Raw genomic sequence first — 15,631 nt, 5'->3', positions numbered from 1 at the left:
CACCACTAAAGGACATTAGAATCGTATCGTTACAAGATTGTGAATTTGAATACGTTTTTATTTTACAAAAATAGCTAGTAGTCCCGAAAACAAATTATAAGTGAAGTTTGATTTTCTTGGGGGGGCGGGGCTCTATTTCTTCTTAGCTTAATTTAATTTTGCTAAATGTTCTAAATCCAAATAAATGCCTTACTGGTGAAATGGGCAGGGGTCCAGTATACTGTGGGCGGCCTTGGTGCCCTCAGGACCCCCTGGCTTCTCCCAAGCCGCTCCTCGCCCTGGCTCCTTGCAGGAGGGGAGGGACTGGAGACAGGAACTTGGGGACCACGCACAGGCAGTTCTCAAGCCGTGAGGCTGGGGGAGAAGACACGGCAGCGCAGGAGAGGGCAGAGAGTGTCCTGCAAGCAGTGACAAAGGGCCGAGGACTGGTCCAGCGTGCCGTCCTGGGCAGGCTGCAACCCGGCGTCTTGTCACGGTGGGGGACCAGCTCTGCAGGCCCCAGCATGCTAAGCCACGGGGGACAGCCACACGGCAGTAAGTTACAGCCCGCCATTTCCATACATGGCCCACGCGGTTCTACGCACGTCTTAATGATAACTTATGGAGAATGCGTGCCGTGCTTAGAGACGCGACCAGGCCCTTCTCACAGTCGTGCAGAGTGGGCAGGGCAGAGATGGAGAGCCCTTCCCTGAGAAGCCCTCTCCTATCCAACAGCTACATTACGTCCAAAAGTACAAGCGGAGGGCTCTACCCGTTTACTTCGCCTGAACCACAGCAAGGCTCTACCAGGACAGTTTCTCCAAAAGGGACTCCTGAGGCCAAATTCAGAGGAGTGAAAGCTGCTTACATACTCATATCCTGATTTTTACAATAAAAAGAAAGTTACCACCTTTACATGTTTGCCAAGTTTCCAAGAGTCTGGAAAAAAAAAAAATCACATCTTTTTAAAAATCTGAGCACTGTATATAGTAGGAAAGAGAGTAAAATAGTAATAACTCCAGAATGCCCACTTTGGTTTCCTAGTGTAGGGGCTACAAGTAACAAGGGCCACGTCAAGTCAAAGCTGAAACAGAAGTATTTATATAAAGCGCACAGCACACTCACCTTTTCTCTCCCGGTTAGATATCGAAGAATAAGTCCCAGAACTTCTGCTGCTGCCGCATACACCTCTTTATATTTGACAAAGGACATGTTATTGACCAAAGGTTGGAAGTACCTACAACAAATGTAGAAAGTAAATAAGCATAAAACCACCCATCCCATTGTCTGACAGAAGCGTATCACTTTACTCCCCAGGCCCAGAGATGAATGGCACCTGAACAGGGCCCAGACCACCTGTGCGGCTCCAGGTGCAGACACGCAGAACCTCTGACACAACTGTGGAGGCTCGGCCTGCAGGGCCTGCAGTGAAATCAGCTGCGACCTGAGATCTGACCCCGTTAAAGGCGTCTATACCACAGGAGAAGGACATGCAGAGACTCGGGGGTGGGGGGGATGCTCTCAGCCTCATGACAGCAGCACGTGAGCTCAGAGAAGTCACTTGTCCAAAAGTTAACCACTTCCCGTTGACCCTGTGTTGGGCCGCACGTCCAGCCGTGACACCAGGCGCCCGGCGCGCCCGGTGCCGCAGAGGCTGACCCTGGAGGACCAGCGAGATAGCAAGAGCTTCCAAAGAGACGGGAAACGTCGGCAGGCGTGAACTTGACCAAGCAGCCGGCTCTGCGTGGGCCCCAGCTCCTCTCTGTGAAGTCAGCACTGTCCTGCTAAAGCCCCTCCACGTGGACCCCCCCGGGTGATGAGGAGCCGGAGGCTGCAGCTGTGGCAGAGACACAGCGAAGGGCAGCAGGGCCTGGCCACCTGCTTTGTGGTCATGACCCTGAAGTGACTGCTCTCCAGAGCTCATGCTGCTTTCGGGAATAAAGGGTGAAAATGTCACTTTAGAAAATAACAAAAATAGCTAACACCGTGTCTGCCAAAACTACGTGAAAAAACTACACTCATTTTTAAAAACTCACTTCCCTCATTCACTCCACTAACATATTTCTTCGAAATACTTTTAACATGGGTCCTAGTCCTTAAATTTATCAAAATTAAACCATATTCCGGTCTCCAGTCCGATTCCGGTACGCTTCAACCACACAAAGGACCCACGCGAACGCACGACACTGACCTCACGCTCTCTATGCCGCACTTTGGGTCGTATGGAGGCAAGGCGTTGGCCATCACGATGCCCAATAACTGAATTCCTACGGAATTGTCTTTAGAATTAGGATCTTTGCTGGAAAACTTCTCAAACATTAACCTGAAACGAGAGCATAAAGGAACAGTGTAACTTGTCATACATAAGAAGCCGGAAGACAAACATAAAACTTTCTATGGCTAATTTTCAGGGTAAGAAATACTTCTCCTTTTCCCGCCCTCTTTATTCACACCCAGGTTACTCTGCCTTTGCAACACAGGCACTGCTACCTTTCTTACAATCTGATTACTGGTCCTAATCCCCCCTCGGTTGATAGTAAAACCTTTTGGCAGTTTTAGTTTGCCCCAGGTTGTGCCCGGCAGGAATCACCCCTGGGGGGGGGGGGCAGTGAAGAGCAGGGCAAACCCCACACCTGCAGACGATGGCCGCCCAGAGGTGCTTCTAGTAAGGAACGCGGAGCCTGCATTCATTAGCGGCAACAGTCCACCTTACCAGTACATTCCACCACGGATCACATTCCTCCTTCTACCCGTTCAAGTAATTTTCACTGTAAGCATCACGCACAACGTGCTAGGTGTAAAAGATCTTTAAACGACACCGCAAAATCTAGTAAATTTATACCTGTAAGGGATGGATAAACAATCCTTCCAGCACTCAACAAGCGTCTTTATAATTTCAAGGTTATGTCGAAACACAGCTCTTTTTTGATGAAAAACGTGTTTCATTAGAAAATGAAGCAATCGATTTGCTAACACTTCATCTTTGGGGACCCCCTAAAAAGGTATAGAAATTCTATGTAAATACGTAGCACTGCACTCTGGGAAAGCATTTTTTGACCCAGAAGTCCATTTATAAAAGAAAGTGGGCATTCAACGGGGAGTCTGCCTCCGGGTTAAAAGCCACCTGTGCGGCTGCAACACGAAGGCTTCACCTAGCGGGCCTCCACCCAGTGGGCGGAGAGGCCGCCGGGGCCCTGCAGCACCCCTGCCCCCGCCAGACCCTCGGACCCTCCCCAGGGCCTCTGCTGGGACCTCCCTACGGGGAGGGAGGGGACCCTGAAGACGCGCCCCCCCCACTGCGTTCCTCCCAACCCCAGGGTCCCACCAAACTGCTGGAGCCTTTCCGTTGGGTCTCCCTCTACCGTGAGGTGACACCCACATCTGTGCCGGCCCCCTGACCCTCGACCGGGAGGCTGTTCCGTGGGGTACACGGAATGGGTGTCGGGGGCAGGGAAGACGCGCTTCCTCTGGTTTCAGCCTCTTGCTCAGACTACTGCAACGCGTGGTGAAAGGTTCACTGTGACGTTCACCTTGGCTGTTGCTCTAATCAGTTACCCTGACACCTGGCAGCTCACTCTCCTAGCCCAGCTGAACGCCTGACATCTGAACCAAGCTCTTCCAACGGCTCCTCAGTTAGACTTGGTTTGCTGCAAAACGGGACGGGCACATCCCGACACAAACACGTGGGACAGCTCCGTGGACACATATTATGTTGAATAAGGGCCGTCCCAGGACATCTTTCCACGAGAACTCTGGACACTATTAGTGCTGACATCTTTAAGCCAGCGGGCAGAGCTCCAGCACACAGACCCACCCTGCGTCAGGACTGGCCGGTGCCCTTCTCCAGGGGCACTTCCTTAGCAATCTCAGCCATCACAGGCCACCGTCACACTCTGGGAGTAGGGAGGCTGGCAAGACGAATGCCAGAGGCTCATGACCTCAGTCAGAGGAGACGTTTTCAGACCCTCACGCTCAGGGTCTACAGACGTTTATTTTACACGTACTTTTAATTAACCAGTGATCAGTTTCCAAGCTCCTAGCAAGTTAAAGCAATAAGCAAAACAGCACAAACACCTGATAGCTTAAAACTAAAAGCAAGGCTGGAGGAATTAACGAAAGCAGACCCAACAAGACAGAACTGAGGCAGTCAAACGAGGCCGCCCGGGAGAGCAGCAGCACAGACGGGCACGATCCCGGCTGGAAACACTGAGGACGGACAGGGGCCGGGACCACGTCCAGCGCTGCTCAGGGAGCGGGCGCCAAAGACGCATCTGCTCTCACCACAGGAGTCGCTACTCCCGTCCACGAGAGAACCGTGGCCACGATCTCCACCACCATGTAGTGGATCCCGCCCCCAACGCTGTTTTCGGAGACCACCAGCTGCAGCAGGGGGCCGATCCAGTGCTTCGCGTGAGGCCGGAAGACCTAGGCGAGAGTTCAAAGGTCACATGTCACAGGAATGCCCTGAGTAACCAAGACGTGAGTTCAGGAACACCATTCTCTGTTACAACTCGAGCTAAATTCAAAACAGATGTGAATGCCAACAACTACGCTGCGTAATTCGATTAGATTCTCAGCTGAAGTCTTTCCTCACGGGCCCTGAAACCACAGCGCAAAGGAAACGGGTTCTGACTGATCTGCTCTTTGCAGTGAGAGAGTGTCATGGACATATATATACACTACCAAATGTAAAATAGATAGCTAGTGGGAAGCAGCCGTATGGCACGGGGAGATCAGCTCGGTGCTTTGTGACCACCTAGAGGGGTGGGATGGGGAGGGTGGGAGGGAGGGAGATGCAAGAGGGAAGAGATATGGGAACATATTGTATATGTATAACTGATTCACTTTGTTATAAAGCAGAAGCTAACACACCATTGTAAGGCAATTATACTTCAATAAAGATGTTTAAAAAAAAAAAACCCTTCTGCCACACCCACGCTCGGAGAAATAAAAACGAAGGCATTCTACACCAAGCTCTCCCCATCTGAGTAACATGCAGCCCTGGAGGATCCTACTTTTTACCGGATGCAAATGCACAGGGTAAATTAAAAAGGAGAATATAAAAATTAGGTGCATGAGGCTAATTGCTTTTTCATTTCTTCCCATGCTGTAGAAGTCATTCTACTACAGACTAAACATGCCCAAGATCTCTGAAATCCAAAGCATCTCCAAACACTAGATTCCATTTAATCTATTTCAGAAACTGCAGACTGAAATGTAACTCAGACTATCAAACTTCTTCCCCTCTGCCACCTTCTTTTTCCAAATGTTTTCTCATCTACTCTCACAGCTTAAATCTGTGTGGTCACAAATCTTTTTTGATCATGTACCCCATAGGTTAAAAAAAAGCTTACACTCTCCACGTATGTCTACTGGTGTATTTATAAATTTTAAACATAAACTTCTTTACTATATTATTAAACTGTAAGAAGAGGATAAATTCAAGGCTCAAGTCTTAAAAACAGCTGTAAACACTAGTTCTCATCTTTCGCTCCACAGCACAATGGGCCCCCGCCGTTCCCGAGCTCTGGGCGTGTGCGACGCTGCAGGGCCACCTGCAGTGATTCCAGAGGCACCTCATGCCACACGCGTGAGCACAGCTCAGCAGCCCCCTTATCGAACCAGATACCAGACACCAGCTCCCGTCTGCCGGCCATCAAGTCAGCACCCACAGCAACACCAGCTGGAAATCAGGTGTGAGCCCCAAGTATTGTGGTCTGAACTGTGAGCCCCAAAAGGATGCTGAGGTCCTCCTAACTCCCTGTACCTGTACATGTGACCCTATTTAGAAACGGGGTCTTGGAAGAGAATCGAGTTAAAAAGAAAGTCATTAGGGTGGGCCTTAACCCTGAGTAACAGTGTCCTTGTTAAAAGGGAAATTTTTACACATGAGACAGGTGTGTACACTGAGAGAGAAGACCATCCACAGGCCAACAAATGCCTGCGGCCCACAGCAGCTGGGAGAGGCCCAGTCACATCTTCAGCAGGAACCACCCAGCCGACACCCTGGCCTCGGGCTTCTGGCTCCAGCGCAAACAGGGTCGTGGTTTCTGTTGTCTGAGCCCCAGCAGCTAGAAATCAAGTGTGACCCCGAGGAAGGGGCCCTGCTGCAGTCCCAGGCCAGGCCTCTTCTCCGCTCGAGGGCCTTGAGGGGCCTGCCGTCTGCTGCCTGGGAGGGCCCTCCTCCCAGCCCCCTTCAGAGGCTCCCTCTGCCTTTGCCCAGCCCCCTCTCCAACGGATAAACACAGCAACGAAGGACTCTTTCCCCACCTTCTTTGCTGCCCTAAACCAGGAAGGCTGGCAACCATAAGACAACCGCCAACACGTACACTTCCTAACACAGGTCGCTTCTAACTCTAAAGAAGTTAATTTACGTGTTTTACAAGAAAATGACAGAGGAACGACGCTGCACAAAGAACACAAGTCGGCGAACTGATTCAGAGAATAACGCCACGCTCTGACCCTGTACATCTTTCTTCACTGTGGGTGTTTTTTTTTTTTAAGTAGATGCATGTAATTGCAAAGAATTTTTAAAGAAATCATAAATTACTTACTTCCTCTGTATTAATAACAAGCTTGGCTAAGAAGAGACGGATATTTAACGATACTGATGGATTTCCTAGTTTGTCGTGAAGAAATTTCATCCATGGAGGAAGACTTCTTGGCACTGAACCCTGAAATAATACACTCAAAATTACTTCAGTAAGGAAGCGGAACAAAACAGCTTCATATTTTGACACTACGAGACAACAACGACAGGGCAGGAGACGAGTGACAAGACATCACATGTGTCTGAGATGGAATCCGGTTTAGTCTTCGATGTGAACTGCTCGCTCTCAGCGTGACGGGGGCGAGTGGCGGTGAGCGAGACCGGGAAGATCAGCGCGCCTGTGAACCCACACCGCAACCCCGGCCCAGCCCAGGCACCTCTCCTGGCCGAGCAGCCTGCAGCCTCTGCATGTGCCGGACCAGCGCCGCCATGGGGGCCATGCACTCGTGCCGATTTAGCTCGTCCATCTCCAGCTCCAGCACGTCGCCTGGGACCTCGGGGTCTGGACGTTCCTGGGGAGGGAGAGGCCGGTGAGATGGCGGCCCAGAGGAGGGCACTCGGCGTCTCCGGGTCAAATGGCTCACACACAGGGGACCTCACGTCTCCTCGAGAAGTATCCCATCCCCTCGCCCCCAGCCGCACGGCTCTCCTCCAGGGTCGCGCTCAGGTCAGGGTGTCACTGCAGACACCGGCCGCTTCGGACAAAGTTCAGACGTGTGCGTCCCGGCGGGCCCAGACCCTCTACATCTTGAGAGCCGCAGCCTACGTCATTCTTAGTTGCCACTTTATGTAGAAAGTAGAGCTACTGAAGTAGAATTATAGAATAAGTTTTTACCTATTTTTCTCAGTACTCTGAAAAACTTTGTAAACTCCTTAATTTGCCCTAAAGTTTCAATCAATAATAGAACAAAACTTTTAAAACATTCTTGATCCTTTTTAAGAAAAACGAGCAGGAATAGTCATTTTATAAGTGTGATGCTGCACTGAGGTTCTACACACATGTATGGTGTATTTCACACACACACAGCTGATCTGGATGGTTCCTAGCACAGACCGCTTCCAGGAAAGGACAGCTTAAGAAACGCTGAGAGCACAGCTTTGGCTACGGGTCAGCCTGGGCTTCTAAGGGCTTGTGGGGAGTGCGCAGAGAGAGGAAAAAAGGCGGCCCCAGTGAATCCCGTCCTTCCGTCGGCCCTGGTGGCAGCAACCACTCCAGAGCGCCACCTCCCAAGACGGACAGCCCTGGACACGCACTCCTCTCACAACCGCCGTGCCCGTGGTGTTTGGCCCCAGGCGATGGGTAACGTCTACAAACTGGGGCAGAAGAGAGAGGTGGGCTGTCACGGGTTGGTGACAGCAGGCTCACTCGGCACCGAACAGTAACCGACACACAACCAGGGTCACGGGAGACGAGAGAGACAGGCGCTCCCAGCAAGGCCCCCGGAGAGGCGGGAAGGGAGCGCGTGGCCACGGGCGGCCGTACCTAGGCCCACTCAGCACGCGGGCGGCCAGAGCCACCGCCTCGGGCCGCCTGCAGAGCTGGGACGGGGCAGGGGGGCGGGGGGGGAGGGTTCTCTCTGAAAGAACGACCAGCGTGAGGTCAGCCCAAGCTAGAAACGGAGTGCTGTGCCGGGAAAGCGGCTCTGTGAGCTGTGGACGACCCCGTGAGCTGCTGGACCCCAGAAGAGAGACTGAGCTCAACCTCTCAAAGCAGCTGTCAGACCCAGTGCACCCCCTGCCCGTCGCCAGAGCCCGCCCTTCAGGGAGGAGTTTCCGCTCAGGCCGGGACGCTGACAGCACACACCCCTCCCCGGGGCGGGGGACAACAGTCAGCCAGCGCGGTCAGCTCTCTCGGGAGGGCCTCACCCTCCCGCGGCTCTGATGCAAACACTGACCTGACCGCGGGAGAAGCCCGGCTAACGTGAACCCGCCCTGCGTGCCGGCGGGGTCAGACGCTGCACCCCAGGACGAGAGGCTGGGGCCCCGCCGCCCCGAGGCTCCCTTTCCCTCCCAGACAACAGCATTCGGTAATCACCCGTCTCCAGAAACGGCCGGCGGTGGACTGAGGGTCTTGGGAGCCATACGAGTAGCTCTGAACTCCAGTGCAGAAGTCAAACTGACTCATTTCCTCACTCAGGCTACTGTCTGCCAGATATGACAAGGAAGACATATAACACGGGCCGCCTGAAGCAAAAAGAGAAGGAACTACATTTACTCAAACTAGTAAGAAATGGGTTTCTCTACGCTCAAGTGATACCCGGATACCTGCACCAAAGGCGTTCATCAAACCCGTGGTTCTCACTCACCACCCAGGTCCACAAAGCAAAAAGGGCCTGGGGGGACCTCCTCGCACTCTGTCCCCACTGAGCAGTTACTCTTTGTCGCAAACAAAGGCATGAAGCTGAACTAGATCCAGTTTTTGGGTGTGACGCTAACAGAGCTTCTCGCACTGAAAATTCTGATGGTGTGCACTCTGCCCTTACAGCCTAACGTAAACGCTGCAAGAGGTGCCACTGGAAAATAGCTACTTCAAAGTAGCTAAGGAACTCAGAAAACTGGTCCAAATTTTATCCGCAAATCAAGAAGAAGAAAAAAAAGCTATGAAGATAATTACGCAACAAATTGAAACCAGGAGCGTGTGGAGGGAGAGAGAGTTGATTCTAAACAGGGAGGCTAGGAGAACTTCCTTCAGAGGAAGGGGCCATGCTGGCCTCTGGGGCCGAGATTAGTCCGCCTGGGGGAACATCACAGCAAACGCCCTGGGGTGCAGGGAGCAGACAGGGGTATAGCGGGGAGGTGGGAGCCGATGGGAGGTTTGCAGGAGAGGAGTGGCAGGATGGGGCTGTATTGTCACACAGGGTTCTGAAAGTATCTAAATAACACACAAACATAATCTGAAAACAAGCAAATAAATGCAGGCCAATCTTGCTTTTGTTAAAAAAGCATACCACATCTGAGCCCCCTCTGGCCAACCTGAGATGTTTCTGTGCTGTTAAAGTTTAACTAACTGCATTTCTTTCAAAGTACAATTCCATTTGCCACTTGAAAATAAAAATTTTCAAATTCAGTTCCAACGTTGGGGTATTTAAAGTATTGTCTACTTATATAACAAATACCAACTACTGGAATCTTTCTCATCATTTTGAAAACGTCCTACCTGAGTCCCCATTAGCTGCTTCCCTGGCTTCTCTCCTAATTTCAATGTACCTCTTCTTTCTTTCCATAGGAACCTATTAGGCAAAAACAAACAACTGAAGACTTTTTAGAATCGTGGTCACATATTTTCTATTTTAGTAGCAATCTGGCAAATATTAACTTTTAAGCAAAAACTTTAACCAAACTTAAAAGCACTGAAAACCCCCCACAAAGACAGGCGGGCGCCCTTCAGGAAGGCCCCCCTCCCCCGCCGGGTGCCAGGAGCTGGTGCCCCCCTCGGGCTCTGGGACCCGCGTGGGCTGCACCCCTCCCAGCCACAGGCCTGGGGACCCGTCGTCTGCACTTATGAGCCTCAGCTCCCTGGACTGTAAAGTCACGACAGGTCACAGCGCCTCACGGCCGCGGCGGAATCCACAAGTAATGCACAGTAAGTGTCTGAAGGCTTAATGGACGTGTGTGTTTATTATTTCATGTCTTTAGTTCTTTGAACACAGGCCTAGAAGAAACTTTCCAGTCTTGTTCCAAAAGGGCTCAAGGCGGGAAGCAAGCACTGGCCTGGACCTGTGAGCCACCAGGCAGACTACGAGGGGTGGAGGCCAGAGCGCCCGCCCGCCCCCCAGCCCCCGCTCGCTCTGCCCAGCCCCCCGGCCTCCGCTGAGCTCGGCTCCTCTGCCAGAGCATCTTCCCCCCAAGACGTGTGCTCCCGGCGCCCGTGATGCGCCGAGCCTCCCACCAGGGCCCCCAGGGCCTAACCCTGCATCGGGGTGGAGCTCAACTTCACTGACCAGAGGAACTTCAGAAAACAACCTCAGGGATGTGTCCTAAGAGCTCCTTTCAGCGGCACTTTCTCTCCTTCACAAGTTGAGGGAAAACCCGAGTCATGACCACCGTTTTGTAGTTGCCTGAGATCGTATCTCGGGTCAAACTGTAAGAAGCTGCCAGTGTTGACAGCTCACAGCGGACTTGAGGACTGGGCAGTGAATGTTCAGCGCGATGAGTGTGTTTCTCTATAAGCATAAGTGTGCTGTGTGCGAAGTGTTCGTAGCCTGGAAACACCACGAAAAATTTCACTCACCTCCACTTCTATGGGAAACGTGTAGCAGCGCTTCAGGTCTATCAGATTTTCAAAAATGAGCAAGTTCTGCGAACGCAAAGCCCCACGTGAAGACGCCTGAGCGCCGGGCGCAGACGCCGGGCGCCGACGCCACCCCAGGGCCCCGCCCCCACGTCCGCACGCAGGGCTGGAGGAGCACGCCCACCGCGGCCCGGGGGGCGCAGAGCCCCGGCAGCCCGGCCGGCCGGCAGCCGGGAGGGGCCTACCTTCTCCGGCTTCTCACTGAACAGGAAGCCCTGGTAAAACTTGAGCTCGGCGAAGACACAGCGGATGGCGGCGATGGCGCAGTTGTAGGCGGCACAGTGGTACAGCCGCCTGCGCTCCAGCAGCTGGGCCTCCCCCGCCATGTTCTCCGTGAAGGCGTCGTAGCACAGCCTGCGGGCGGCCGGGCGAGCGTCAGTCCGTCCAGCGGGGTGAGCCGGCCCCACGGGCGCCCACACCCACACCTACCGGGGCCGCAGCAGGCCGGGCGGGCGGCGGCCCCGCCTGAGGGGCAGGAAGGGCTCCACCAGGCCGGGCCTGAACCGACCCTGGGGAAGCGGCACGCGGGCACCGCGAGGGCGTGGGGGGGCGGCGGCCAGCCGCACCCAGGAGCGCGGTCTCGCCCTGCCGGCTGCGGGGGTGCGGCCGGCCGCCGCGAGCACGCGAGCACGGTGCGGCCCGGACACGGCCCCCCGCATCCACGCTGCTGCCGGCCGCCCCACGGGGCCCAGGAAGCCGGAGCGGTTACCGCCCAGCCCTCGGGGGAGAAGCCCGCCGGCCCCTGCTACTAGGACGCGGTCCCTCCGAAGGGCTTCAGGCTGGGAAACAGAACAGTCGGGTGCCTGTAACACACGGACGGTCACTCTGGCAGCGGGGCTGAGAGCGGCAGGCCTCGGGGCAGGCAGACCCATCACGCAGGAGGCCCCTGCGGCGCTTCACCAGCAACCCCAGCGCCACACGAGCCACTGGTGCCAGGAGCCCCGCGGACACAAATCCACCAGCTCTGGGGCCGGCAGGGTGTGTGCAGAGGTTGAAGAGATTCAGAAGGAGCAATAACACGACCCCCAGGACGCTCGTGGTGACGACGTCATCCACTGAGGAGGACACGTGAGGAGAGGGTCAGAGGAGCTAGAGGTGAGTCTGCAGAGACCTGGCACATCGGTGTTCAACACTAAGAGGAACCTCACCAGAAGGCCGGCTTCAGAGAAAACGTATCTGACTACTCTGTGCTTTACAAAACGTCTGCTTAGAAGTATTTAACACTCCTTTAATTTCAAATGATAGAAAAAATAAAATACACTAAATCCCTCCTTACTGTAAATCATACCACTAAAAACATATCAAGCTATTGAGGGAGAAAAAATAGTAGGAAAAAACAGTAAAAGAAAAAGAGCTTTACTCTGTATAGAAGATGTGTATAGGATAAAACGTTACCCAATAACATGCTGAATTAAAGTCCATCTAAGTAGTCTGTACATAGGAAAACTAAAAATTCAGTGTTTAAACATTAATTCACGTTATATACATGCGTAAAGATATATGTATCAAAAATATTAACAAGTTAAATACAATCCGAAATTAAGTAAAACCTTACTTAATAAGGGTCTTTGTAAGTTCATTTCCTTCTGTGACACACGAGCCGTGGAATGCTTGATTGATTTTAGATCCCTTGGAGTGAACATCGTCTTTCGGAAGACGAGAGTACATCACATCGAGCATCTTATAGTAGCCCATCTTCTTGGTGATTTGAGTATCAAAGGAAGATTCATTCAGCTAAGAAAAGATAACAGGAAAAATATTTTACTGAATAAATCAAATTTAATACTCAATGCCCTTTACATTGAAAGTAATTTTAACAAAGATGTTAAACCACTTCAACAAGAGGTAGCCCAAGAGCTAAAACGTGGATGTAAGTATTGATGTGTTCTATTTAGTGTGGCAGCAAATACTGACTTCACCTCAGTGAAACTCATTTGGGACTTCTGGCCTCCAAGGCTGTGAGAGGATAAACTTTTGTTCTGGGCCACCAAGCTTATGATAATTTATTACGGCAGGTTAAGGAAACTAAGACACATTTTGGTACCAAAAGTTGGAGCGCTACTGCAACAAATGAAAAAAATACCTTAAGTGGCTTTGGAATTGAACAGAGGGTAGAGGTAGAAAAAATTTTTGCCATGCATGACAGAAAAGGCCTAGCTTGCCCTGTAGAGACCACTGTTAGGAAATATCGACATTAAAGGCACTGCTGGTGAGGACCCAGAAGGAAGTGAACAGAAAGCCAATGTTGTCTTAGGGAATGCCCATCATCATAAACATATTTTTATTAGAAATATGGACATTAAAGTAGTTGCTGGTGAGGTCTCAAAAGGAAGTAAGTACCAGATTTTTGGAAACTGGAGGACAGAGGATCCTTGTTAGGCGGCTAACAAGAAAACTTAGCTGAACAGTGTTCTGAAGTTGTGCAGAAAGCAGAACTTGCAGGCTATGCACTTGAATGCTGAGCTGAGAGGATTTCCAAGTAAATTTACTGGAGGTGCCTGGCTGCTTCTTTGCTGCTTATAGCAGAATGTGAGGTGCGAGAAATTAATTGAGACAAAAACTGTTAAGCAAAAAGAACCAGAACTTGATGATTTGGGAAATTCTCAGCCCATCCAGACTGTAGAAGACACTAACGTCAGGAGACTGGCTGTTAGGAAAGCACGCTTTGGCGAGAAGACTGAGGGTATGGCTGAAGAAACGAAGCCTGTGGCTCACGGCTGCGCTCAGCCGCCTCACAGCAGCCGCGCACAGGGAAGGGACTCCGCCGTCTCACGGAGGGAATCTCCAGGATGAGCACGAGGGAGACAGAAGGTTTCTGAGAATGTTATACCAGCTGAACTGAAAGGGACAGAGACAAAATGAAATGGAAAAAAGGATGCTGTACTCCCAAAATTCTACAGGCAAGAAACAGACAAAACTACTCAGCTGCGAACAAATGCTAACCTTCAAGAACAAAGCAGAATGACTCCAAGGATGGAGTCTTTGGCCCAGAAGGCAGAACGCCAGGCCACAGAGCATTACTCCCGGGTCCTGAAACCTAATGGACTTGCCCAGCCAGGTTTTAAAACTGCTTTGAAAAACAGACTCCTTCCTTCCATTTTCTCCTGTTTGGAACAGGAATGTCTGTGATTATCATCCTATGCCTGTCCCACCACTGTGTTCTGGAAGCAAATAATCTGTTTTCTAGTTTCACAGGTCCACAAATGGAGAGAGTTTGGTCCCAAGATGGATCATACCCAAAACCCACCCATATGCGGTTTATATGATTTAGATGATGAGATTTGGGACTTTGTGCTAATAATATTTAGATGAGCTTTTGGACTTAAAAGTCGATGTCGTAATGGGTTTAGACTGTGTCAGGCTGAATAATAGCCCCAAAAAGATACCCACATTCCAATGCCTCAGACCTGTGACTGTTACCTTGTATAACAGAAGGGATGAGACAGATGAAATGAAGCGAAGGACCCTGAGAAGATTATCCAAGTGGGCCCAGAATGCAATCATATTTACAGGCAGGAGGCAGAGAGAGATTAGACAGAACTGAGGAAGCTGGAAGCACCTAAATGTCCGTCGACAGAGGAGTGGATAAAGAAGCTGAAGCTGTGATGCACAAATACGATGGAATACTACTCAGCCAAGAAAAGAATGAAATAATGCCATTTGCAGCAACATGGATGGACCTGGACATAATCATACTAAGTGAAGTCAGACAGAGAGAGACAAACACCATATGTATCACTTATATGTGGAATCTGAAATATGACGCAAATGAACTTATCTACTGAACAGAAACAGACTCACAGACATAGAGAACAGACTTGTGGTTACCAAGGGGGAGGGGAGGCACAGCAGATAAATTAGGAGTTTGGGATTAGCAGATACAAACCACTATACATAAAACAGATAAACAACAAGGACCTACTGTATAGCACAGGAAACATTCAGTTCCTTGTAATAAACCATAATGGAAAAGAATTTGAAAAAGAACAGACACATGTACGTGTATAACTGAATCACTTTGGTGTACACCTGAAACTAACACAACATTGTAAGTCAACTACACTTCAATAAAAGAAGAAAAACAGCGGATTTTTTAAAAAAGAAGAGGAGGAGGAGGAGGAGGAGGAGGACGAAGCCAAGCGAGCAGAGAAGCACCGGGAGGAGCCATGTGGCCACAAGCTGAGGGACGCTGGTGCCTCCAGAGGCTGGCAGAGTGAGGGCCGTCCTCTCCCCAGAACCTCCGGAGCGAGTGCAGCCCCAGGAGGCGGTTTCTGACCTCTGGTCTCCAGAGCTATGAGGAAATAAAGGCCTGTGGTTCTCAGCCACATCTGCGGTCCTTTGTGACAGCAGCCTGAGGAAACTAATGCAGACACCACATGCCTGCAGGCTGAGATCAGGACATGGAGGGGACGCTCCTTGAGCTACAGACGCCCCTGACTGAACACATGGCAGTTTCTAACGACACTGACCACGGAGGTCTGTCAGCTCTTATTAACATTCAATTTAATCACAGACCATGATACCTTTATAAATCTGGACTTCAACACATCAATGGCGTCCACCACAACTTTGCAGAAGAAGTCCCTCAAAGCATTCAGGTCACAGTGCCACAGCAGAGTGAGGAGGACTCGGTCCACAGCCGCCTGGCGGGTGACGCTGGGAAGCAGGTCATCCCTCCTGAACATCCCGTGCACACAATCCAGAAGGCCTAACTGTGTTGCACATGGACTCCTAAGAAAAAAAGAAAATGACATGCACATTCAGGCTTGAAACAAGTATTTCATGACGGCCTACTACATTACAAGCAAAGT

General features: G+C 51.2%; 1 protein-coding gene across 7 annotated transcripts in view; it reads right to left on the bottom strand.

Annotated features, from left to right (window-relative positions):
* PRKDC (protein kinase, DNA-activated, catalytic subunit) overlaps nucleotides 1–15,631 on the bottom strand; it is a 151,627-nt gene that overhangs the window by 54,663 nt on the left and 81,333 nt on the right. For 6 of the 7 annotated variants that reach the window (XM_036829914.1, XM_036829912.1, XM_036829910.1 and 3 more), the window contains 12 exons: nucleotides 15,344–15,551; nucleotides 12,376–12,554; nucleotides 11,006–11,174; nucleotides 10,761–10,826; nucleotides 9,687–9,759; nucleotides 8,565–8,713; nucleotides 6,907–7,041; nucleotides 6,534–6,653; nucleotides 4,261–4,404; nucleotides 2,822–2,973; nucleotides 2,171–2,302; nucleotides 1,105–1,216 (listed from right to left, as the gene is read on the bottom strand). In XM_036829914.1, coding sequence (XP_036685809.1) covers nucleotides 1,105–1,216; nucleotides 2,171–2,302; nucleotides 2,822–2,973; nucleotides 4,261–4,404; nucleotides 6,534–6,653; nucleotides 6,907–7,041; nucleotides 8,565–8,713; nucleotides 9,687–9,759; nucleotides 10,761–10,826; nucleotides 11,006–11,174; nucleotides 12,376–12,554; nucleotides 15,344–15,551 — 1,639 coding nt within the window. The remainder of the gene's footprint in view (nucleotides 1–1,104; nucleotides 1,217–2,170; nucleotides 2,303–2,821; nucleotides 2,974–4,260; nucleotides 4,405–6,533; nucleotides 6,654–6,906; nucleotides 7,042–8,564; nucleotides 8,714–9,686; nucleotides 9,760–10,760; nucleotides 10,827–11,005; nucleotides 11,175–12,375; nucleotides 12,555–15,343; nucleotides 15,552–15,631) is intronic. The other variant, XM_036829913.1, reaches the window with a different exon arrangement.

Source organism: Balaenoptera musculus, chromosome 17, assembly GCF_009873245.2.
Source record: "Balaenoptera musculus isolate JJ_BM4_2016_0621 chromosome 17, mBalMus1.pri.v3, whole genome shotgun sequence".
NCBI classification, from domain to species: domain Eukaryota; kingdom Metazoa; phylum Chordata; class Mammalia; order Artiodactyla; family Balaenopteridae; genus Balaenoptera; species Balaenoptera musculus.
Note: the sequence above shows the minus strand (reverse complement) of the source record. Positions and strands in the feature narration are given on the sequence as shown.